This window comes from Lethenteron reissneri, chromosome 50 (genome assembly GCF_015708825.2).
Source record: "Lethenteron reissneri isolate LAM-NWPU_2019-01 chromosome 50, ASM1570882v1, whole genome shotgun sequence".
In the NCBI taxonomy this organism is placed as follows: domain Eukaryota; kingdom Metazoa; phylum Chordata; class Hyperoartia; order Petromyzontiformes; family Petromyzontidae; genus Lethenteron; species Lethenteron reissneri.
This window is the reverse complement of record NC_083828.1, coordinates 5,876,445-5,902,739: the sequence shown is the minus strand read 5'-3', so window position 1 is coordinate 5,902,739 and position 26,295 is coordinate 5,876,445. Positions and strand designations below refer to the sequence as shown.

The window sequence follows — 26,295 nt, the reverse complement described above, 5'->3', positions numbered from 1 at the left end:
TAGAAAAATAATAAAACGCCGTGATATTTTTTATTATTTTCTCACTACGTGGCTTTAACGAAAGAGCCGTTAGAATATTTTCTGTTAGAAGTTTCACATCGCAAGCGAGACTGTTTTCCCCACAAAATGATATTCTCTGTCATGCGTACTAAGGTACACGTAAAAAAACAAATGTTGATCCTAAAAAAAACTACTGCAATGAACTTGCTAACATACATAATTGTGATCTAGAGGTGACATATTTCAAGAAAATAATTGATAGCAATTGCCACCCTGGTTAGTACCCGACAATCTGTCTCAGAACCAATGTCACAGGGATCACAGTGCCAACTAACGACACTTGCCCCAACAGCCTATGGCAGTAGTAGTAGGCTATACTGGGGACCTTTGCCTTTGTCCCTTTCTCTGTTTAATCACCTGCCCCCCTGGAGCAGTGATGGGATGTGCTTAACGCCTCACAGCATTATCTGCCCCCCCCCCCCCCATGGACTTCCGGTACAATTATCCCCTGGAAAATGCCACTAGTTGCCTGCTGCCACAGAAAAACACCGCCCCCCCCCCCCACGTTTAATCTGCCTGCGGAAATGCCAATGAATGATCCTGCATGTAATTAAAACTACATTTTTTGTCGTTCTAATGCACAAATAATAATAATAATAATCCAATGCCACGTGTTGTCAGGACAACGCATGCTGCCACGCGGTCCGCTGGCCAAGGCGGGTGGGGATCTCTCTAAGCGTGCGGGGAGATGCGGGCGCTCGTTTGGCAGCCTTCAGAATGATCCGCCTTGAAGACGTTTGGAGGCGAACCTTCGAAAAGTAATTCAAAAGAAGGCAACGGGCGTTTTTCAGAACTGTCGATGAGCATGCCACGCGAAGGGCGGGCATCGTGTCCTGATCGAGACATCCCCTAGAAAGAAATCCCAATAATAATGTTTACTTTTCGATTTAAAGCTTTCGTGACTGCAGGGATTCATCTTCTTGGTTCTTTCGGTAAAGTCACGTAGAATGGAAATAATAAAATGATACAAATAAAACATAATAAAATAATTCTCACGACGTTTCGGCCACAACGCAAGCATCCGTCCTCAGGTGGAGAACAGGTCTGTCGACTCTGTCTTCTCGACAGAACTCTTCTCCACCTGAGGACAGCTGCTGGCGTTGTGGCCGAAACGTCGTGAGAATGATTTTATTATGTTTTATTTGTATTATTTTATTATTTCCATTCTCCATGACTTTACCGAAAGAACCAAGAAAAATAATGTTTACATTTTGCATTTAATTCATCGTCCTGTTGTTGTTGTTGTTGTTGTCTAGCCACGAGTTTTGACATTACTCGTCATTTTATTTTGCGTCGTTTAAATGTTTAATTTACGGCACTCAAACGGAATTTGATGTCTCAAAAGCCTTTTGTCATTGTTTTCCTGCCTAATGAATGCCCTGTGAATCAGTAGCGATTCCAAGAGGTAGCCGGGTGGCTCGGAGGTCAGAGCACTGATATATACTGGCACCTTGGTGACAATTTGTTGATTACCTCGTCTGGTATACAGGAGGTCGTGGGTTCGATCCCGAACCTGACGCCTGCTGTATATTTGGAGTTTGTGTGTCTCTCTCATCATCATCACGGTGGCTAGAATATGTTTACTCCCTCGCCTGGTGTACAGGAGGTCGTGGGTTCGATCCCGAACCTGACGCCTGCTGCTGTATATTTGGAGTTTGTGTGTCTCTCTCATCATCATCATCATCACGGTGGCTAGAAGATGTTAACTACCTCGCCTGGTATACAGGAGGTCGTGGGTTCGATCCCGAACCTGACGCCTGCTGCTGTATATTTGGAGTTTGTGTGTCTCTCTCATCATCATCACGGTGGCTAGAAGATGTTAACTCCCTCGCCTGGTGTACAGGAGGTCGTGGGTTCGATCCCGAACCTGACGCCTGCTGCTGTATATTTGGAGTTTGTGTGTCTCTCTCATCATCATCATCATCACGGTGGCTAGAAGATGTTAACTACCTCGCCTGGTATACAGGAGGTCGTGGGTTCGATCCCGAACCTGACGCCTGCTGCTGTATATTTGGAGTTTGTGTGTCTCTCTCATCATCATCACGGTGGCTAGAAGATGTTAACTCCCTCGCCTGGTGTACAGGAGGTCGTGGGTTCGATCCCGAACCTGACGCCTGCTGCTGTATATTTGGAGTTTGTGTGTCTCTCTCATCATCATCACGGTGGCTAGAAGATGTTAACTCCCTCGCCTGGTATACAGGAGGTCGTGGGTTCGATCCCGAACCTGACGCCTGCTGCTGTATATTTGGAGTTTGTGTGTCTCTCTCATCATCATCACGGTGGCTAGAAGATGTTAACTCCCTCGCCTGGTGTACAGGAGGTCGTGGGTTCGATCCCGAACCTGACGCCTGCTGCTGTATATTTGGAGTTTGTGTGTCTCTCTCATCATCATCATCACGGTGGCTAGAAGATGTTAACTACCTCGCCTGGTATACAGGAGGTCGTGGGTTCGATCCCGAACCTGACGCCTGCTGCTGTATATTTGGAGTTTGTGTGTCTCTCTCATCATCATCACGGTGGCTAGAAGATGTTAACTCCCTCGCCTGGTGTACAGGAGGTCGTGGGTTCGATCCCGAACCTGACGCCTGCTGCTGAATATTTGGAGTTTGCATCTCTCTCTCCGCGTGGTTGCGTGGATTTTTCCCCCGGGTCCTCCGGATTTTCTCTCCACATTTAAAAACATGCACGTGGAGTATTAGGCTACTGCTATACATTTCCACATGATAAGCCACTTCATTGAGCTATCACTTGTGGCAAGGTCGCTTATGGAAAAGATCTATATAGCTCAGTGGGCCTTACATGGTAAAATCAAAATAGTTTAGTTTTAGTTGAGGTGAAATTTGGGTTTCAAACATCCGTGACTAAAACCACGACTTCAAGTGAAACAAATTCATGGTTTCCACCCGGTTACCAATTAATGCGGAAGAAAGCCCAAGTATTATATTTAGTTTTGCAACTTAATTTGGACAATTTCCATTTCTGAGAATTAACGACAGTTTCGACTGCCATGGGACGAACGAGGGCCAATCTCATAGTAGAGTGTGAGGAAAGAGTGCACCCATTTTTTTTTAGCGTCAAGATGAAAAGGACGCCCCCTCTTTGAAGTGTTCTGTGAAATTGTGAGACAAGAGGGGGATCCACGCTGCTCTGCCCGGTTTCCGGATGGAATCTTCGCCGAGCGAACACGATGCCCGATAAACTCGGCAGGAATACCGTTGGGGTGTAAAAAAAAGAAAAGAACGAAAACTTATTTTTATAATGCCCTTTCAATTTAGCGATAAAACAACTCATAGTTAAAGATAATCTCTTTCACTTTAAAATTAAAAAAAATTCAGACCTACACATCGCATTTACATCTCAAAACAAGCTGCCGATGTTAGAATACATTTCTTTTGAAAATTCTCCATTTTACAAAGCCCACAACAGACCTCGTTGTTTAGCGCCCTACACAAAAGTGGGATCTCGAGGGGCTCCCGTAACGGAAGGTCACAGCCGTGTGAGCAAAGCGATTGCGAGGGGCTGCACCTTCACCATGCGAATGGAACTCCACCGTTTGGTTGTTGTTTTCACACAGAGAAGGGAAGATGCGCGCCGATATTTCATGCGGGCACAAACGCTCTTGGGCTCTAAATAATAAACCTCGTTTTTTTTGGGAGGGGCGGTTTTTCATCTCCCGAAACCTCACGCTTCTGAGAAATGCGAGCGGACGGAATCCTCCCGCAGACGACTGTGCTTCTCCAGGTCCTCCCCGTGCAGCCGAGAGCGCCTCATCACCACCACCGTATACCTCCGCCTGCCCCCACACAGCACACACGCGCACAAAACACAAAGATCCTCCGTATAATCTCGATTTGAAGTTTTCGTGACTGCAGGGATCCATACTCTTTGGTTCTTTCGGTAAAGTCACGTAGGTATACAATAAAATACACAAGCGTCCGTCATCAGGTGGGACAACCACAGCAAGAAACAATTGCTGAAGCAATTGTTTCTTGCTGTGACTTTACCGAAATATCCAAAGAGTAAGTATCCTCCGTATAGCCTTGACAGATTCTAGGGGCAAGTGCTTTTAGCGAGTAGCACCTACGAAGGCCGGCACAGCACACAAGGGGGTGGATGGCCAACACCACCCCCGACCGCCTTTGTCTCCCCAGTAGTGATGTTTGCACACCGCACCAGGTACTCATTTGAGGCTGAGTCGACCTAGGAGAGGCCCAGGACCGGGTCAGATAATCGTCACTGGTGTTGGCCGTGAGCAGGAATCGAACTCGGTTCGCCGGGTTCGTAGCAGTGCTAACTGCTTCACTACCGCTCCCCATACACGCACACAGACATACACACAGACACACACAGACACGCACACAGACACACACAGACATACACACACATACATGCGCGCGGGCGGGCGACGACGCTGTGACCGCGATGCAAAGGGGCAAAATAACTTTTAATCAAAATCAAAATATGTGTTACATTTTTACTTAAAACTTTCGTGACTGCAGGAATTCGTATTCTTTGGATCTTTCGGTAAAGTCACGTAGATAGAAAAAATAAAAGTAAATAAAATATTATGAATAAAAAATCATGTTATATAATATTTTTTCATTTATTTTATTTTTTCTATCTACGTGACTTTACCGAAAGATCCAAAGAATATAACAATATTTATACATTATGGGTTTCAAGTCTGGCTGAAACATCTTCAAATAAACACCCAATGTAGCAGGAACCGCCTTAAAACTAGTTCTTGGACTCAGCGTGGCTTTCCTATATCAATAAATAACCATCATCATCATCATCAGCGCTGTTGACTACGTACAGCGCGAAAGACGTTCAACATACGTATGTACACACGTGTGGAATCTTCCCAGTGACTAAGGTTCTCCGAGCGAAGACTCATCCACAGCAACATCATTTCGCCCTACACCATTCCGGTTTGCGTTCACCGTCGCCGACCGTCACCGGAAGTTTTTCTTTAGGGCTCCGTGCAAAAAATCGAGGTCGCGGGCGCATGATCGGTGACACCGACACACCGAACGCGTGACCCCCGCACAGGAAGAAGCGTGACCAGACATCTCACCTGACGACGTAGGCGGCGATGAGAACCGCGGCGCACAGCACGAAGCCTCCGATCACGACTCCGGACACGGCCGAGCTCCTGACGACGTCTGCAAAGCATTTTAACGACAGCGGATGGGAGAGGGGGGGGAAATAAAAACAATAAATCGGCCTTTCAAATTAACAAGCAGACAGGTAAGACTGATGGATGGACACACAGACAGAATAATGGACAGACAGGCTGAGAGATGGACAGATGGGAAAATGGACGGGTAGACGGATAGACAGACAGACAGACAGATGGTTGGACAGACACATAGACAGACGGACAGGCGGACAAGCAGGCAAGAGATCTGGACAACACAGACACAACACAGGCACAGACAGTTCAGTTTAGATGCGTTTCTAAACCGCACTAGGAACTGGCGGTAGATACAGAATCCGATGAACTACAAAGCTCCCTTCTCACAGACGCCCAGGATTTGACAGACGTCCTCGAGGAATGACGCTGCGGTGGCGAGCGCAGAGTGGCGATGCTCACGGTTGCACAACGCACATAGTGGGGTGTTGGGTGGAGGAGAACCCCCGGGCCAGGACAGCTCCATCGCGGCCGTGTTTTCGAACGCCCGGCGGGCTCCGTAGTAGTTGGTGATGACCTGGAAGGCAAGGGTTACAGAGCTCTGAGTTCTTGGCAAGGCGGGGGGCGGGGGGGGGGGGGGGGGGTTGTGACGATCATTCGCACCGACGGGAGCTCAGCGAGACGAGGAGGTGGGATCGATGGATCGAGCGGCGCGCGAGATGCTTGTCACCCGCTGCGCGGTTTGATCCCTGTAAGAGGGCCCAGCGTCGACAACCAAACCGCTTGGTGGCGAGATGTTAGCTACCTCGCTTGGTGTGCAGGAGGTCGTGGGTTCGATCGCGATCCGGACGCCTGCTGTATATTTGAAGTTTGCGTGTCTGTCTCCCCGTGGTCGTGTGGGTTTTTATCCCGTTACTCCCGTTTTTTCCCCCCGTCACACATTTAGAATCGACGGGCATTTCGAGTATTTGGCTGCTGCTATTCTCCATGTTACAAAGCCCACAACAGACCACGTGATCATGAGTCCACGTCATTTAGCTATCACACGTGGCTAGGTCGCTTCTGAAAAAAGGAGCTGCATAGCTCAGTGGAGCATTGCCTGGTAAAGTAAAAAGATAAATTAAGTTTATGGTTGACTTTATTTCAGAAGCCGAGCAGCGTTGGGGCCCGGTGGCTTCCTCTGGGGGAGTGTTGGCGGCCGTGCGTTGTCACATGCCTCGTCACCCGTTTAGCCCGCACAGCGAAGGCGACGTTGAGATTAATCATCGCAAACGCTTTGTCAACATTTTCGACCTCGCTGCAGGAGTGTTGCTGTAGTGCAGTGGTTATTCTCAATCTTTTTTTTTTTGGGCTACTGTGTTTCAACCGAGTACACACCCGCCTCCCTCCCCCCCCCCCCCCCCCATTGCGCCTAACCCAATGTAGTTCTGAGAAATAAATGTTCGAATAATGGACATCAATACTTGAAGCAATGGTCCATGTTGCGAGGTATCCTAACACAAATTCAACGGACACTCCGCAATGCGCGCTGTAGCGCTGTAATGTGTTCGTGCTCGCTGGTTACTCTTGGCAACCACTTTTGTTTTTTACGAGCAATGAGTTTAGAAAGGTATTCTACGTCGTTACAGGTTGCCACGTAGACTCAACATTTTTATCGTAGTCATTTCATATCGGCAGATTCATACGCGACTCTTCACCAATTGACTCTCGCGCATGCTATCGTTTCACGCATTTATAAGTCACCTCACGTTCCCCCACCGTCCCCCTGGGAAGTTGCCACGTGAACTCCCCGGGGAGGGGGGGGGGTCTGCGTCGCCCCCCTCGTTGAGAAGCACTATCGCAACTTGCCAAACTTTAATTGCATCGCCCCTCACCTGCAAGGGCTTCAGGTTGTTTGCTGGACGCGATGTGTATCCGCCGGGTCATTTCGTCTCACTTTTATTATTATTACTGCTGTCTTAAGATTCGCTTACCTTAATCAGAATCGGAATATGTATTTACAATGGGAGGAATCCGATGAGCTATGAAGCTCTTTTCACCGATGTCCAGTCAGGGCGCGGGGTACGAACGTTACAACAACAAAGAATACAAAGACGTGACGGTAGTGCAAAGTACTAAGAAACAAATATAAATAAAACTAAACCATCCCCATCCTATACAAGGCAAAGCCCACTGAGGTATCAACTTATTTTTCAGAAGCGACCTGGTCACCACAAATGATAGCTCAACGAAGTGGCCCATCATTTGGACCATTCAATCGCAGCAAAACAATCAAAATAATCCCAAAAGCGCGTTTAAAGCTTCGAGGTGGCACTAAGTCTCGCGGACTCATTCCCGGAGACTCCGCCCGCAACGAGCCCGACCTCGCGAATTTCGCCACATCCCCCGAAAGCTAAGCACAGGCGTTGGAGGTAGGGCTGAACGATTTTGGGAAAATATCTAATTGCGATTTGTCTGTCAGATATTGCGATTTGGTATGCGATTACATTTTTTTAAGATTCCAAAGAACACAGGATGAGATGTTACTATCCTTTGTGCAAGCACTTCCAAGAGTTCATGAACAGTGAGCCTGGTGAAATTTGGGGAGCGCATCGTCAGTAGTGTACCTTTGGTTCCTCGGGTGTTTCGGCCTTTCACGCTATACACCCTCCCCAAAGGCGGCCAGCGACAGGGTGATCAATCCTACGCTTGCGTCCCATTCCCAATTAGTCATAGGAGTTGCCTTGTTGTTGATAGCCAACATCCCATGGGACTATGCATGGCAGGGGCGTCCTCCTCCCTGAGTCAAGCATTGTTGACTGCATACCTCCTGGCCCTCTCACTTTGGGGCCCAGCAAGTTTCAGTTCAATATGCACTGTGTAATAGATTTTAAAAAGTGTGCTGGAGCATTACCACATGATACCATCAAAATATGAACTGCTCTTTATATTCTAATGCAAGGATGATAACTTAAAATATATGAATTGCTTCCAACATGTATTTATTAACATGTTTTAATTTAACTAGAACAATAAAACATAGAACAATTCTTAAGTGAAATAAATAAAGTTAGAATAATAAAAAATAAAACAATTCCAATAAGAAAGTAGCGGAACAGGACTTTTCAAATCGCAAAAAATCGCAGCCTTTGCGATTTGCAAACCGCATTGTTTCAAATTGCGATTTCGATTTGAAATCGATTAATCGTTCAGCCCTGGTTGGAGGAGCCTGCACGCTGCGCCCAGCGCCGCGAGGTTTCTGTGGGCAGCAGACGTGGCAAGGAATCGGCGGCTGATTCCACGGTCGTCACCGTCGCTTGTGCGCGGCGGTGGCGGCGTGCTTGAAGAATGCTCGAACAACCCCGCATGGCGCGGGGGGAGCGGAGGGGGGGGGGGAGGCCCTCATCCAAGCAGTGGATTGATGCGAGGGCAACGCGCGCGGCCACGTTTTAAGGGTGATTAACACTGTGGGTCTTGCGGGCCGACGTTTTGTGGTTGCCCCCCATTGAAGCAGTCAAATCCTGGTCTATGAATTATTATTATAATTACCGTGACAATATAGTGTACTGGGAAAAAGACAAACGTTTACATAACCCCCCCTCCGGCCCCCCACCTCTCCACGCCCCCCCCTCCCCACTCATTGCTGGAGCTGTCCACGCTCAGTAGGGCGAGACCACGAGAGAGCGTGGAGCCACCACTTGTACAGAGCACGGACCATGATGCGTCAAAGGGGGGGGGGGGGCGCAGCGTTCAAGGGGGGGCACAGCATTGGGGGGAGGGTGGGGCACAGCGTTGGGGGGAGTGGGGGGACAGCATTAAGAGGGGTGGGGCATAGCGTTGAGGGGGGAGCACAGCATTAAGGTGGGGGGCACAGCATTAGGGGGGGGGGCACAAACCTTCCCCGCACCTTTCCACACCTTCCCCAGCCCCCCCCCCCCTCCCCCACGCAGATTCGCCGTTGAAATCCCACAAATGATGTCACAGCACATCGCCTTCCGCGGCGTGGCACTTAATAAAACGCAATAATTGGCTTTCAGCTGTCCCCGGCACTTGAAGGCTCCCGCCTTAATGCCGCCAATTAACTCGCAAATGTGGCAGCCGCGTTAGCGCCCGCCGTGCGAGCGCCCGGGCGTGCGGGCGGGGGGTGGAATCGGCAGCGGGGTCACCGTGACGCGTGGCGATGACCCCGAGATAAACACCCTCTGCGCCGAAACGTCTGCGGGGGGACAATCGTATCGTTTGCGTTTTTTCGCAAAATGACCGCGTCGCGATTCGTCGCCACTGCGGTTTATTCCTTTCCCGTCAGTTCATACCAAAAAACGAACACGGTTGTTCAAAGTCGTTAAATAAATGGCCGTTGCCTAAAATATGAGTGACGCGTCTGAAATGGGTTTTGGGTTATTTTTTTTCTTCTTTCCCGGAGAAAATTTGGCGGCGTGGCCATTGTGAGCGTTCGGGATTTTGTGATGTCATGCCGATGAGATGGCACGTGGCAGGCTTGTGTCGAGCAAACATCGGCCGAAGTACTTTTAAAGTCGTCTGTGTTTGTACTGTATATACTACACTGGAAGTACAGCGAAACGATGGCATAATAAAATAAAATGGAACAATTACATCGTGGCAGCCAGTGATAAGAAACGTCGTGGTGGCGAGATGTTATCTCCCTCACCTGGTACGCAGAAGATCGTGGGTTCCATTCCGACCCTGACCCCTCCTGTATGTTTGTAATTTGCGTGTTCTCCCCGTGGTCGCGTGGATTTTTCTCTGGGTCCTCCGGTTTTTCCAAATTCACATTTAGAATCAACGTCACGCGTTTGGAGCATTTGGCTGCTAAACATTTCCACACGATGAAGGATTAAGCCGCTTCTGAAAAATAAGCTAAGAGCTCAGTGGGCCTTACCTGGTCAGATAAAAAAAAAGAAAATTTTAATAGTTATAAATACCTCTTGCTTTCCAGTGTCTCCATCCGTCATGCCCAGCACGGAGAAGTCGCCTTCCCTGTCCCCGTTGTCATCTATGGACACGGGCCCAGCGATGCCTGCAGCGATCCGAATCGAATCCTCCGTGAGTTACCGCACATTTAGGCATTCGCGACGTTCATATCAAGGGCAAGACCGTCGCGAAGGCACTGCACGTCACAGCCGTTAGTTGTCCTCCCCCCCCCTCCCCCGACACCTTCGATTAGCGCGGTTGGCTTCGTACGGTGCGAAAGAAGTTCAACGTACATACGTACACACAACCGGGTATCGTCTGCAGTAGCACGTGGTGTTAAAGGTCAAAAAAGGTCAAAGGTGCAACCCTCACTGTCTCGCCACCGAATCAGAATCTTTACTGAGACTGGAGGCATCAGATGATCTCTGAAGCCAACGACGTCGCGGGATCTTGAATGTCCACTGCGTAGCAGGCGGCGAGCGGTGTCCACGATCCCGACGCGCACCAAAAAACCGCGGTATTTACCGGGGCGGCCCACCGGATGCTTCGAGGGGCGGGCGAACGCGCGAAACCGCCAGGCCGCGTCGCCGCCCCGGGACGGCAACGAGCGATAAAAATTAACCCGTAAAAACAAAGTTTTTCACTATAAATCCTTTATATGCGTGGCATCGGTTTTATTTTATTATTCATTTCTGTTTTTCTTGAGTAAGAGTTTCATTTTTATCACATTGGTATTAAAAATAAAATATGAAAAAAAATGTTTTCCTAAAAAGTGGAAAATTTTGGAATTTTCTTTTCACGAAAATAAATTGTCACGCACAACGAGTCTGTGTGCAAAATGTCAGCTCGATTGGATCACGGGAAGTGGGTTTAAAAACGACCGAAAGATTTGCACGGTCGTAAGCGCGCAAGCAAGCAAGCAAGTGAACTTAATATAAAGGATTTAAAAAAAAAGTAAACCCCCCCACCCCCCCCCCCCAAATGTATAACGACCTTGGAAAGTGCGGTTCCACATGAGGCGCGTGACCTCGAGACCCGAGGGTTGTTCCGCCTGCTGGTTGCCCGCGCCGCTCAGCGCATCGCGCAGGGCCAGGGAGTAGAGGACCATGGCGTCGTGGAAGCCTTCGACGAACATGTTCACCTGTCCATGCGCGAGCGCACACGCGGACACACGCACAAAACAAAGACAAACATCCCCCACCATGTAGCCTTGGCAGGCAGTCGGGGCAAGTGCTGTTAGCGAGTAGAACCTATGAAGGCCGGCACGGTATGCATGGGGGTGGGTGGCCAGCACCACGCCCGGCCATCTAGGCGAGGCCAAGGACCAGTTCAGATAATCGTCACCGGTGTTAGCCGTGAGCGGGATGCGACCACTACCAGTACCGCTCCCTACGACGCACAAGATAAAGATCCCCCGTATAGCCTTAACAGACTGTTGGGGAAAGTGCTGTTAGCGAGCACCACACACACATGTACACGCAGACATGCGGTGACGCACACGCATGGGAACTTAAAACACACAAGGCCACGAGATACCCTTTAATATCAGTCATTTGGGTCGCTGGGTCTGTATTGCAGAGTGCCAGCCATGGCACAAACCTCTCCCCGCAGAGTCTCACAAAGACAAAGATCCCCCGTGTACTGTATTAACCTTTAACATACTGTTTGGGCAAGTGCTGTGAGATAATTATGTGGGTAAAGAATGAGAAAAGAAAGCAAGCGAGCTGACTAAAAAAATAAATCACAGAACAATAAACGGCGGAATATATCGTCGCAAAATTTGGCAGAGCACGAAAGCAGAAATGTGGAGGTTGATTATCGGTAATTCGCAAATGGTAGTCGCCCTTAGGGCATCAAGTAGGTCGAGAGCAGGTTAGAGACAAAACACATCAACTGTGCAGATCTCTGTAGTCATCCTTAATTTTGGAGCTTTCGTGACTGCAGGAATTATTCTTTGGTTCCTGTGTTGCTCGATCTATGTATCTTGGTGCTCCCTCTAAGCCTTCGTACTCATTGACATGTAAATTTTTCTCTAACCCCCTCCCTCTCTCTGCCTCCGCCCCCCTCTGTCTATTTAAGGCCACCCCACAGAGACGATCACCCCTCTCTGTACCTGTGTTGCTCTCTCTATGTATCTTGGTGATATATGTCTGCTTATATGTCTGTCTATAGTTTTCTGGTTAGATTTTATGTCGCTATTTCACTGTACCTGATGATGATTGCTTGTGTTGCAATCGAAACGTCGTATGCTATTATTTAATTTATTCTTTTATCTTTATACGTGACTTTACCGAAAAAAACAAAGAATAACTCTGTAGTCATTTAATTTTTTATTGTAACCCAGGAATCCCACTGGTTTTTGTTGTTGTTCAGATGAAGAAGAAGAGGAAGCATCAGACGTCATCCCTTGGAAGGAGTAAACACTACACCCTCATTGGTCTGAAACAAGGGAACGGTTCGAAAAAACTAGGCGGAATTAGCGCGGACGTCGCTCCAAGAAGCGGAGACATGGTTTGCCGGAGCGAACTCGGCCGGTGCCATTCGCCAAACGCTTACACGGGAAAAACGGAACGACGCACGCAGTGGAGCGACGCCACAGTCGTTCTCGTGTTCGCAAAAGGAGGCGAGTACGACCGTGAGAGACTCATTAGGCTTTGTATCCTACAAAGAGAAATTGGTCCCCCCCATCCCCCAGACAAAAGATCGCTGCGAACAGAATAAACGAAAATTGCAGAGGCCAAACGGCCGTGAGGATACGGCCGAATTCTTGGAAAGAAAGAAATTCACGAAATATCATGCACCATTATGGGCATCTGTTTGTAAGGTATGAAAATGCATTCGATTAAGTGGAAATTCATGCATTCGTCCAATCCGTGAGCAGACCAACGACTAAATTAAACATATTTAGAAATGATGAAAAGCCCTTTGTAAGAGGTGGAATTGTTACGCTGAGATTTTGTTGCTGTTGCAGAGAGCGATCCAAATACATTTCAGACGCCACTCAGGCAAGCGTGCCGCGCTTCTCGCCAGAGTTACGCAAGGCAAGGTTTGTTAGAAGACGTTTGGTCAAAATCCGATCGGGGATATAAAAAAAGGCATGAACCTAAGTGGGGAAGTCACGAACCGCATCAGATTCGCCGATAAAGAGTCACGATAACGACCGATGGAAATTTAATGACGGGAAATTATCGCGGAGCTTAATAAACACAAGACTGCAAAGTTGGGCTCATGATGAAAAAAAAATAGCGGAACAAAAGTCACAAACAACGAGTTCGCGAAACGAATGAGGATTTTTTTTCTGGACGACACAACCAGGGAAAACTACGGCACCTTAGTGGGCTTTGCCTGGTAGGATGCAAATGGTTTAGTGTTGTATTTGTATGAGTCTGGGTGATTTGTTTACCTTTCTTGTAGTTTGCACTCCGATTGTGTCTTTGTACTGTTTGTTGTTGTAACGTTTTTACCCGCTCCGACTGGACATATGTGAAAAAGAGCTTTAATAGCTTATCAGATTCCTCCAGTAAAAATACATATTCTGTATCTAATGAAGAGGAGAGCAATAGGCCCTGAGCCCCTTGCCGTGGCGCTCTGAATCAGAATCTTAAACTCAAGACTGGAGAAATCCGAAGAGCCATTAAGCTCTTTTTGGGCGTGTCAGATTGCTTCAAGATGGCGGACAGTCAATGCCAATCAGCGCGCGGGCTCCTGTTACGATGCGCTGCGGGTTAACAGGTCGTTCGATAGAAAAGCACTCTGGACCGCACGCGCCCCAGGCGAGCGTGCTCTTAGAAAACTGAACTTGACAATGAAAAGCAACATCTGAACGCATACCTAACAAAAATGTTTAAACAGTAGCGCATATTACCCGCGGCGATTTTATTGCAGATCGAAACGTGTCACGAATTCAGAAAGGTGTGCAAAGAAATGTGGAGAATCTCCATGGAGGATCTCTACGAGAGAATCTCTACGTCAGCGGTTGTTAACGTGCTGTGCGAGATGCCCTTTCTGGGGGGTGCGAGACATGCCACATTGTTTTTTGGGTAAATAATCGAAATGCATAATTAATAACGGGCACGTAAGTACAACTACTTTGTATTGATTCACGTAATAAATATGTGCTTTGGTTCTTTCGGTAAAGTCGCGTAGATATAAAAATAATACAAAAATAAAGTGAATAAAAAAAATGAAGACGATCGCTTGTGTTGTGATCGAAACGTCGTGGTGTTTTTATTATTATTATTGAAAGAACCAAGAATAAGTCTACATTATAGACTGCCAGTACACTCACAAACCTTAATAACCAGGCTACAGTCTACATTATAGACTGCCAGTACACTCACTGCGATTAAGAACCAGGCTACAGTCTGTATTAGCGGTTTATTTAATTTTTATTATTTTTATTCACTTCATTTTTTTTCTATCTACGTGACTTTACCGAAAAAGAAACCAAAGCATATGAATTCCTGCAGTCACGAAAGTTTTAAGTCGAAATAATGAACATGTTTAACGATTCAGAACCAAAGCGGTGCGACAAGGCTGCCAGTGAAGTTTAAGAACCACTGCACTCCACTGTTGGTGTCGACCGGACGGGCGATGATGACGACAACGACGACGCCGCCGACGATTCCGCACCTGATCGTTGCCGTAGTCGAAGCCGTGCTGCGCCAGCGAGCGCTGCCTCATCGCGACGGTGAACTCCTCGAACTCGGGCCGCACCGAGCGGAGCAGCGTCACCGTTTTGAGGGCACGGAACGCCCTCCGAGCTTCGTCGTTGCGGCCGTCGTCCCTCAGCCAGTTCCCGTTGCCTGAGAAACGCAGCAAGGACAGCGTCTCCTCTCTCTCTCTCTCTGCCTCTCTCTCTCTCTCTCAGACCAGACCCATGGCATCGGCAGAGCTCGCGAACCAACCGGCGATGTTAGCCGTGACACCCGGTGGGAATTGAACCCGGGTTTGCCGGGGAGCCTAGAGCGTGCCCGTGCGCTGGCCGCTGCTCCCCGCCACACTTGTGTAGATTTGACACGAAGATGAAGACCGCCTTCCCTTTAACAAGCTGTTTGGGGAAAGTGCTGTTCGTGAGCACCTGTTAAGAAGAGGCCAGTGTGGCCAGCACCCCGCCCAGCCGCCTTTGTCTCCCCAGTGCTGATGTTTACACACTGAGCCCAGGTACTCAGTTGAAGCTGAATTGACCTAAGGGAGGCCCAGAACCGATGTTGGCTTTGAGCGGGAATTCGAACCCGAATTGCCGGGTTAGGAACACAGTGCGCTAACCACTATAATACCGCTCCCCCGGCACACACACACACTCTGACACACGGTTATTGGGCAGTCACGGCTCATGGCTATAATTCTATGAAGCAATAAAACCAGACTTTGGTAATTGGGTGCAGGTGGATTAATTGGCAATTGCAATGTCAAGGCAACGTGATGCAAATATAATGCAGGGTCAGGGGCTCACACAAGAGCAGTGCTCCTGGGAAGCTTTCATGAACTCCGCGATGGGGAAAGTGCTCACGCAGAAGGCACTGTCATTAGCACAATCAGAATCCGATGAGCTATAAAGCACTTTTTTAAAGATGCCCAGTAGGGGGCACGGGGTCAGAACGTGGCAACAACGAGAATCGCAAAAAACAAAACATGATAGGAGTGCAAAGTTTAGGCAAGGTAATCAAATCCCCCCCCCAAAAAAATCTATGTTTGTAAAACTAAAACAATTTTTTTAAATCTCACCAGATAAAGCCCACTGAGCCATTGGCTTATTTTTCAGAAGCGACCTTGGTGCGGTCATCGAATGAGAAGCTCAACGAAGTGGCTTCATCATCGCGCGGAATATTTTACGGCAATAAATCTAACCCGGCTTCGGCGTGCATCGCAAACCCGGCAAGCTGGCAACGACCGGGATAAAAAAAAAACAATCCGAGGTGGATTTTTTGTGGCCTCATCAACCCCATGGAGCCCAGAGGAGTGTGCCTACTTGTCGGCAGGGTACAGACGCCGTGGTTTTAATTTGATTTTGAACGGCGTGGGCTTACGGCGAGCACAGTGGCGACAACCACGGAGCGATGTGCCTCGCTATCTCTCCAACCCCCCACCCAACCTCCCCCCCGATTCAAGAAAACTTTGCACAGCTCCACGATCGACAGGCCTTTGCGCACGCATCTGGCAAATAAAGGGATTCAACGTTTCTCTTGGGCATGGCCAGAAGCAGAGGTGTCAGCCGATGGAAGTCGGCGAGAGAAAACACGGAGCAAATGACGCGCACACTCTTATATAAGCGCACAACTTTAATCTATCTTTGATGAACGCTGCAGTCTACGTCGTTTTCATGCAGGGGGCGGTGCAAACCTACTCGCCCCCTGCATGAACGACGGAGGCGCAGGAACAGACGTTCGATTAAGTTGGAATCGATCTGCAGATGGCGGTTTTCTCACACGGCCAGCAGCTCCGTGTCGCCTTATCTCGATCCCGCAATCCCAAACGGGTGAAAGTCCGCATCGAAACCGAACCCCCGGCAAGGCCATCTACTTAACGCCGAGAGAAAATTCACGCGAAATGTCCTTTTTCAATGAAGTCTTCCAGATGTAAAATGATATAAGCGTTTAATGAAGAAATAAAATTATCTAATTCAAAACATAATACAATTCAAAGATGTTTCATTTTTAAACTTCAAAACGGAGCATCGGGTGCTTGCGTGAATGCGTCGTTCGTGTGCAATTTTTTTGTGACTTTCCTGGCTGAAGGCCGTAAACGGTTGTGAGGGACACCACAGGCACCCCCGAACAACCCCTCTTTGTATATGTGTGTGTGTCCAAGTGTAGACGAGCAATTTCTGGTGATAATGGCTATCGCAAAAAAATGAAAAAAAAAACCCACATAAATTGGGCTGCGAAAGCGCACAGCGGGGAGTCTAAAGATGCTCTGAATGTCAAGATGACAGCATCAAGAGTGGCGCAGTCATCTTGACAGACAAGCCGGCTGGGCTCTCCCCCCTGTCACCCCCCCCCCCCCCCCACTTCAGCCCCCAGCCCCCCTCCATTTCCCTCACCGTAGATGGTGCTGTTGAAGAGCTCGATATTGAAGAAGACAAAGTCACCGTTCGTCATCCCCTTGCGCTGGGCCTCCAGCATGATGTTGCGGACCGTATCGCCGCTCGCGCATATCACGACCACTGCACGCACACGGCACACACACACACGGGGCAAAGATAAAGGTCCCCCGTATAGCCTTAACAGACTGTTGGGCCAAGTGCTGTTAGCGAGTAGCACCGATGAAGGCCGGCACGGCACACGAGTGGGTGGGTTGTCCAGCACCACGCCTATGTCTCCCCAGTGGCGATGTTTACTCACCACACCAAGCACTAATTTGAGACTGAGTCGACCTACACACACGCACGCTTGGGATTTACACGGCCGATACCCCCTGCGAACGGAGGCTCAAGAAAGTCAGTTGGTGTCGCAGTTACGAACAATTGGAGCCTGAGTTCGATTCCCGGCGATGACCCAGCATCAGTGGTGGCGTGTGAAATCTGAATCGGCCCTGCGTCTTTGCAAATACACAACCATGTTGATGTTTTTTTACACGCTTTTATTTAACTCACTCTGTTGTTGTTGTTGTCGTTGTTGTTGTTGTCGTATCCTCAAATCTTGTAACTCAATTTTAACCCACTTCCCAATGTGGTATTGACTGCAAACTTGGTATACTTATGTCATACTGATGACAAGACTATATTCTATCATTAAAAAAAAAAATTATTTGTTTTTAAACATTTTTTTTACATGTTATGACAAGCCTCGGGGCCACTTCCTCGAGTCATGGAGGTCTGCCATTACTCGTACGGTACATTTAATTAAAGCGTGTTTTTAAAAAAGTTATTTTTTTATATTACTTATTTCTTTTTCGCTTACAATCGCGAACCACCCTTGTTTCGTCTGAGCCGCGTAAACTTCCGTTTCTCAACGCATCTCACCGCAGGCTCAATCAACGAATGATCCTTTGGAAACTCCCCATCACCACCTGGCTTCTCACCTGTCACCTAAATTCGCCGAAGATCAAGGAGATGCCATCGTGGACACATCACCAACAGATTCTACAATCTGGCCGTTCCTGCCACTGCTCTGCAGCAGAGACGCAGAAACCTCCAAGATCTGCTGTTCGCGCAATATCCCACCACTATCTGCTCTCACCTACACTGACACAGAGATCTATAGAATCATACAGGGACGTTAAGACTCGTACAGAGACCCACAGACTCACACCGAGACCCACAGATCTGCCGTCCGCGCAGTGTCCCACCATCTGCTCTGACGTTGGCACAACCCGTTCTGAAATCGCTCATCAATGGTGGTAGTCGTGGCCGGGAATCGAACTCGGGTCGCCGGGTTAATCGCCCAGCCCGATCACCGCTGTGCGGCCATTCCACCCCAAAAGCAGTGCTTAATTAACACTGTTATTGTACAAACGTGTTCTTGTTCTAAACACGGATCTACCAGTCCACATATCTGTACATAAGAAACGCGTTATTTTCACGTATGAAGTAGACAGTTTATATATTTTTTTAAGATAAACTTAATCTTGTAATTCTTGTACATTTCACTGCATTGTGACGTAAACGCATGCGTAAGCCTTCGTGCTATATATAGTCACGTGTTGCAGTGGGGGAGCGGTGGGGCAGTGGTTAGCACACTCCGTTGCGATCTCCCGATACTCGAGTTCGATTCTTGGCCACGGCTAACGTCAGTGGCGAGGTGAGTGAAATATGAGCTGGCCCCCCACACACCGCCTCGCCTCACCAGCCCCCCACTGACCAGCATGGTGAAGTATGGTCAAATAATGCCCCCCACCCACCCCCGTGACCGCCTCATGCAGCATTTGGTTATCAAAGTTCGATAAATCTTTGCGATGAAATTTCGATTTAAAGCTTTCGTGACTGCAGGGATTCATCTTCTTGGTTCTTTCGGTAAAGTCACGTAGAGTGGAAATAATAAAATAATAAAAAATTTACATAATAAAATATTATTTTATTATACTACAAGTTAAATGCAATAATATGGCTAATATAGACGACTTCTATGTGCATCCACGTGCGTAAACATTGCTCACTTGTGCATTGTAACGTGTGACGCTGCAGCTATTAAGACGATATCAGTAAAAAAAAAGGCGTATATTGATTTGAAGCTTTCGTGACTGCAGGAATCCATACTCTTTGCTTCTTTCGGTAAAGTCACGTAGGTAGAAAATTAAAATAAAATAAAGCACGGATTTTACTTTATACCTACGTGACTTTGCCGAAAGAACCAAGGAGTATAAAACAAGCACATACAAAAAATAGGCGACGTTTCGAGCCGTGGCGGCCCTTCATCACAGCACATGGCCAACGCAGACTCAACAAAATAAGTAGTCGATCGGACGCTGGCTCAGTTCGCGTGAGAAAGTCGAAATCTCTACCACCTACAAGGGGCCAAACCGGCCCTAACCATCAACGGGCAGCCGTATCGGATCTCAATAGTGATTCGAACCGGATGATCTACCTTCCAAATTAGCCAGCAACATTTAACAAGCAGCTGCTACGTACGGGGCAATGCAGCTTGTACTGTGAGGGGTGGGTGGGTAGGCGGGGAGTGGTGGCGCAATGGTTAGCGCACTGTGGTCTGAACCCGTTCGTCCGAATTGGAGTCCCGGCCACGGCTAAACATCAGCGGCGAGTGGTGAATCTGTGTCGGCCCTGGCTGGGCACCTTTGCATCACGAACCCGGACTGATCAGCATGGTGATGTAGTATTACAATTGCGATGGAATTAATAGTTTTAATTCTCCACAACAATTTAACAAACCGATACAATCTTCTTGGTTCTTTCGGTAAAGTCACGTAGAAGGGAAATAATAAAATAATAAAAATTAAACATAATAAAATAATTCTCACGACGTTTCGGCCACAACGCAAGCAGCCGACGTGAGTTTACCGAAAGAACCAAGAAGATGAATCCCTGCAGTCACGAAAGCTTTAAATCGAAAATTAAACCGATACAATGTTTAACCTGTGTTTGAAGAAACAAAAAACGTGTTATAGAAATAGGGGGGGGGGGGGCGTTAGAAACGTTATGAGATTGTTATCAGAAGCTTCAGTTCCCTTTTGAGAATTTGCCAAAGTAGTGTTTTGGTGGGTAATGGTGGTTATCTACAGATAATTAACGGATGTTTACATTCGTTTGTTTCTCAGTCCGCTTGTCCTGGTGAGGGTCGCTGCAGCAGCGTGTTGAGTAGTGGCGGTCCAGACTCTCGCTCTACGTTAACATACACTATACACTACTACACACTACTACACACCACTACACACTACAATATACACTACAATACACTACTGCACTATACACTACACTATACACTACTACACTATACACTACACACTACTACTACACTATACACTACTACTACACTACTACACTATACACTACACACTACACTATACACTACTACTACACTATACACTACTACACACTACTACACACTACAATATACACTACAATACACTACTGCACTATACACTACACTATACACTACTACACTATACACTACTACACTACACACTACTACTACACTACTACACTATACACTACACTATACACTACTACACTACACTATACACTACACTATACACTACTACACACTACTACTACACTATACACTACTACACTATACACTACTACACTATACACTACTACACTATACACTACAATATACACTACAATATACACTAAAATAGTTACTATACACTACAGTACTATACATTATATTACTATACACTACACCACTATACATTACTACACTACTATACACTGCAAAACATTACTACACTACTATACACTACAAAACATTACTAAACTACTATACACTATACTACTATACATTACACAATACTCCACTACAACACGATACACTACTATACACTACACTACACACTACACTATACACTACACTACTACACTATACACTACACTACTACACACTATACACTACACTATACACTACTCCATCTCTTCCTGGGGAGTTCCCAGGCCAGCCGAGCGACGCGTCCTGGGCCAGCCCCGGGGGTCTTCGCCCCGTGGGACGACGTCGCTGCCGCTGCTGCTGCCCGCTCGAGTTCCAGGAGGGAGTCTCGCGGGTAGCATTGTCCCTTACCAGGTGCCCGAACCACCTCGACGGGCTCCTCTCGATCCGGTCGTTAAAATACATAGATATGTTGAAATCCACTACTTTTTACCCTGACAATCGGTAAGAGAAAATCTGAATTGAAGGATGTCTAACAAGTCGTGTGAGACACACGCAAAAAAACAAAGAGAGAGATTTTCTTGGTTCTTTCGGTAAAGTCACGTAGAAGACGCGACTTCTACGTGACTTTACCGAAAGAACCAATAAGATGAATCCCTGCAGTCACGAAAGCTTTACATCGAAAGAGAGAGATGATACAAACTCACGGACGTCGTTCACTTCAGATGTCGTAGGGAACTTCACGCAGCTCTGGAGTGAAATGCGTGCGAGCGTTTAGAGTAAAACAACAACAACAACAACAAAACTTCCGACACATTCGTCAACAACACTATGCGTGGTCTTAATCGGAAAAAAACATCTTTATTAGACGACGTTTCAGGAAATGACCCTTCTTCATAGCGCTTACTTTCGAAGAATAATTGCTACAATATTTGCTCCTCTCACTTCTGCCGATGTTCCTTATGTCTTTCACTACGTCCTTGTGCTATGATGAAGGGCCGTTGCGCGAAACGTCGACGACTATATATTTGAAGGCCACACAGTGTTGTTGACGAATTTGTTGAGTTGTTTTGTTGTTGTTAATTGTGCACCGCTGCCGACGCAGCAGCAGCACCAGCGTCGCCATATAATTTGTATAAAAATTAAATCACTCAACATCCACAGTCAATCCACTGTTGGATGCAGGCCTCCCCAAGCCTCCTCCATCTCTCGCGATCCTGCGATGTGATTCATGATCCACCGATCATCTGCACGCGAGATGATTTCGTCTCAACATCTCCGCAGTTGAGGTCCTAGTGACCTTCCCAGGCTGATCTTAGCCAACAGGATGCTTTTAAACGTACGCACTCTGGACTGGTTTCTCCATACTTGTGGCGCATCAGCAGTGCAAGGCTTGCCAAACAAATGGGTGCCGTTTTAGCATATGTTATTGGTAGGTGCTACCTTCCTTCTACCCCATGGGTCGTCAGTGCCAACAAACTTTGACTGTCAACAAAAACAAAAAACCTGACCATCGTTGTGTGTCGGAGAGAGTGAGAGAGGGCGATCGCGTACCAATGACGTCTGGAAAACAATCAGTGTGAGTGTGTGTGTGTTTACCACGTGTTGCCTCTGCTGATGAGTCCCTAGAAAGGCGAAACCAGCCCTTTTTGCATTAGCTTGTAAGAGTAATAGTGAATCCAGCTCTCCGCTTGGAAGAGACCCGGTGTCTCAATTTGCTTTCGTTTAATTGGAATACCTATTGATTAATTCATTAGCACGCGAATTAACTAATTGGTGTGCCGAGCACATCGTTACTTCCATTGATATCTTGCTCTGCAAAGCGTATTGACCGCACGTGGCACACACGTGGCATGCACGTGTATATATAGAGGAATTACATTTTAATTATCCAGGAGGGATTTTTTTATTTTACAGCGTCTCAAGACTCGTTTTAAACGAGGGTTCCTGGATCGAGATATTTGGTTGATTTGAACTTTAAAAGAACAACGGCGTTTATGGGAGGAAACTGGAGGCACTCGGAGTAAAGCCACTCAACAACAACAACGATGATGATGATACCCACTTTCTGTACTGCCATCTCCTGGTCGCCTCGCTCGCTGCCCAGCGCCCTTCGCGAGTCTCGCGAATCTGTGCACGATCTACCAACCCTTGCTACCACCACCTACCACCGACCACCACGGCAAACCAAGCCTCATCTGAATGCGTCTTCCGATTGTGCCGCGTGTTGGTTGGCATGATGTCTGTCCGACGTTTCGCTGCACGCGCCTGGAAGGCCATTGAACCGACCGATTGAGAGGATCCCATTCCAGCAGAAAGTCCACTTCTCCATGGAGGAACCACGGCGGGTGGAGCCGAAACGTCGGACACCATCATCATCATACCAACACACACCGGAGAGTTACACACACAGCAGCACCACTGGAGCTCTGCAGTTTTAAATCATCTAGATTTACAACTCGTTTCTTTAGAACTGCTTTTTGTGAAATTCTTTGGTTCTTTCGGTAAAGTCACGTGGATAGAAAAAAATAATAAAAATAGTAAAAAATTTAAAAACGTTGCTTTTGTGTATTAGTTTGTTGTCCTTCCCTAGCACGGTGCGAAATAAGTTCAACATGCACACATACGAAAGTGTACGCGGACCAGTTGAGAATGCTCCTCTCCCTGTTTGCCCCCCCCCTCTCCTTCTTTGCTCCTCTCTCTTTGCCCCTCTCTCTCTCTCTCTGCTCCTCATCTCGCTCACTCACCTCTGCCCGTGCTCCTGATGTCTTCCACCACGTCCTCGTAGCTCTCCTTCTTCTCCTCGTTGAAGCCGTCGATCTTCACCAAGAAGTTCTCCGACTCGGACAGCGCCAGGTGGATACCCTCGGCGGCGAAGTAGCAGCTCCTCTCCTCGTGGTCGTCGTGGTACACGAGGGACACGCGCGACCACTGGAAGCTGCGCAACAGGTCGAGGAAGAAGACGCCCAGCTTGTGGTACGAGGGCGCCACGCGCGTGAGCATCGCGTACTCGCCCTGCTTAGCGCCGAAGCCCGCGGCCAGGGCGCCGGCCGTGACCACGGGCACGTTCCAGTGTCCCGCCAGACGCACCACGGGCGCGGCTGCGTAAACGCACGCGGGTCCCACGATGAGATCCGGTGCGCGCTCGCCGTGGAGGTCGACGGCGGCGAACAGCGCCTGGTTGCCGCACGTGGAGTCGGCGAAGCGCAGCGAGAAGCGGCGTCCGCCCCGTGCGCCGTCGCGTTCCGTGGCCTCGATGGCGAACTCGAGCGCGGGTCGCACGCGCGCCATGGAGAAGAGGTAGCTGTTGTCGAACGGGAGCAGCACGATGACGCTGATGTTACGCTGCTGCTGCTGCTGCGCTGCTGTTGATGCTGTTGTGACGGACCCGGATAAAAGGTAAGCAGCAGATGAGCGCGCAGGTGCGCGGGAACCAGTGTGGCACCATCATCGATGATCGACTCCCGCGGGACTCAGAGTGGAGCAGGGACGACACTCGCTGGGTGTGCTGGTGTTGTGTGCGCGGGGGATGCCGAGGGTGGTGGTGGTGGCTGTGGTCGCCGCGGTAGGCAGGTAGGAACGTGGCTGGTTGTATCTATAGGGGTCGACCTTGTTGCAACTGGTGGATGTGGAAAGTTACGCGTCGGGGAGCCCCGCGTGCTGCGCTGTGCGAGTTGGTTGCGAGTCCGGGGAGAGCACGCGCGAGAGGAGAGATGGAGACAGCGAGAGATGGAGAGAGAGAGAGGAGATTTCCCCACCGTCTCTTGTGGATAGGAGCCACCCTCTGCTGCAAAGGGAAATTCCTCCGCGACCCCCCCCCCCACTCCAGTCCGCCCCAACCCCCCACCCCCCACCCCCCTCCCCCCACCACATCCCCCCTCCACCATCCCAGCCCAACTCCCCTATCCTACCTCTGCTCCCATGCGCTTGTATATGCTAATGAGACGTACCGGGTGGGATTGGCTTGGAGAAGCGGTGGTGCTGCCGTCCGTCAGTTGCGCGCGCGGCGTTCTCGTTCAGCTGTCGTGGGGTATAGCGGTTTCAGCAACTCCCCCCCCCCCTTTGCTTTCGATCTCCAGGCGCGGCAGATGAATCGAGAGGCATTTTACTTGAACCCAACCCCCCACAACACCGACCTGCCCCTCTCGCTTCTTGATTTGCCCGACGGGATCAACTCCGATCAGCTGCTGCGATCAGGCGAGTTTAGTCAAGGGCTCCCAAAATGTGCCCATGATATGGGTGGTTACTTTTAGCACGTTCGGATACGTACGGTGCGATAGAAGTTCAACATGCACATGCACGTGCGTACACACGGGGAAGTGTCACCGAGTCTCAAGCCAATGGGTGGTGACTCGAGGCGCGTGCGGGACGAACAGAGATGAAGAGGAGGAGGCGAGGAGCAAGAGGAGGAATAGAAGGATGATGAGAAGTGTTGACGATGTTATTTGTTCGTACGTATGTTGACCTTCTTTCGCACCGTACGTAGCCAACCGTGCTAATCGGAGGTGCCGGGGGGTGTGGGGGTGGGAGGAAGAACAACAAACTACACCCACAAAGAAATTTAAAAGGAATGAGTTTTCAATGTGGACTATTTAAGAGTTCACAGCTCTCGGTGGCTTCATAATATCGGAAGGAAGAGCGTTCCAGACGGCCGGGGAAAGCGCATCTGAAAGCGCCGCGCGATGCGGTGTACCGTCTGTTGTTTCGACGTCCAGCCAAAATCATCTCTTCGAAGCTGCGAAGATGACCGGAGTTTGCGTGATGCTGATGATGATGTATTAACCCCCGTGACACTTGAGATCAGCAAAGGTATCGGTGTTTCATTTAGAGTCGAGCACTTTTTGTTGGGTAGTTTTGGGTTGAGGGTGAATCGAGTTGAGCGAGCCGCTGCTGTTGCAGAATCTTTGCCTAAGCACGGCTGTGCGGTCAAACTCGTTGCGAAGAATACAGGTTGACAACAAACGAAATAAATAAATCGCTCGTGTCATTCTCACTGTGACGATGTGCAGCCGCGGGCAAGTTGAGCAAATACGATAAAAAAGTAACTTCAACAATCATTCTAGATTTGAAGCTTTCGTGACTGCAAGGATTCATATTCTTAGGTTTTTCGGTAAAGTCACGTAGGTAATTTTTTTTAAATTAATAAAAGTAAAATAAAAATAAAATATTTTTTTATTTTACTTTCATTAATTTTAATTGTTTTTACCTATGTGACTTTGCCGAAAAAAAAATCTAAGAATATTCAACAATCATATTTATTTAAACTTCAGGAGGAATCCGATGAGCTATAAAGCTCTTTTTTTCCCCACAGATGTCCAGTCCGGGCAGGGGGTCAGAACGTTGCAACAAACAAAAAAAACAAAAACACGATAGGCGTGCATAGTATAGTAAAGTTAAACAAATAATCTTCTTGGTTCTTTCGGTAAAGTC

General features: G+C 48.3%; 1 protein-coding gene across 1 annotated transcript; it reads right to left on the bottom strand.

Moving 5' to 3' along the window:
• Nucleotides 1–1,297: 1,297 nt before the first annotated feature.
• On the bottom strand, nt 1,298–24,636 carry LOC133355135 (atrial natriuretic peptide receptor 3-like). Its single transcript, XM_061572456.1, is given in 9 exon segments — nt 1,298–3,853; nt 5,138–5,225; nt 5,672–5,771; nt 10,117–10,211; nt 11,099–11,246; nt 14,738–14,910; nt 17,148–17,270; nt 23,613–24,267; nt 24,269–24,636. Coding segments are annotated over 9 exon segments (1,542 nt in total). The 5' UTR covers nt 24,317–24,636; the 3' UTR covers nt 1,298–3,741.
• Between the last annotated feature and the right edge of the window lie 1,659 nt (nt 24,637–26,295).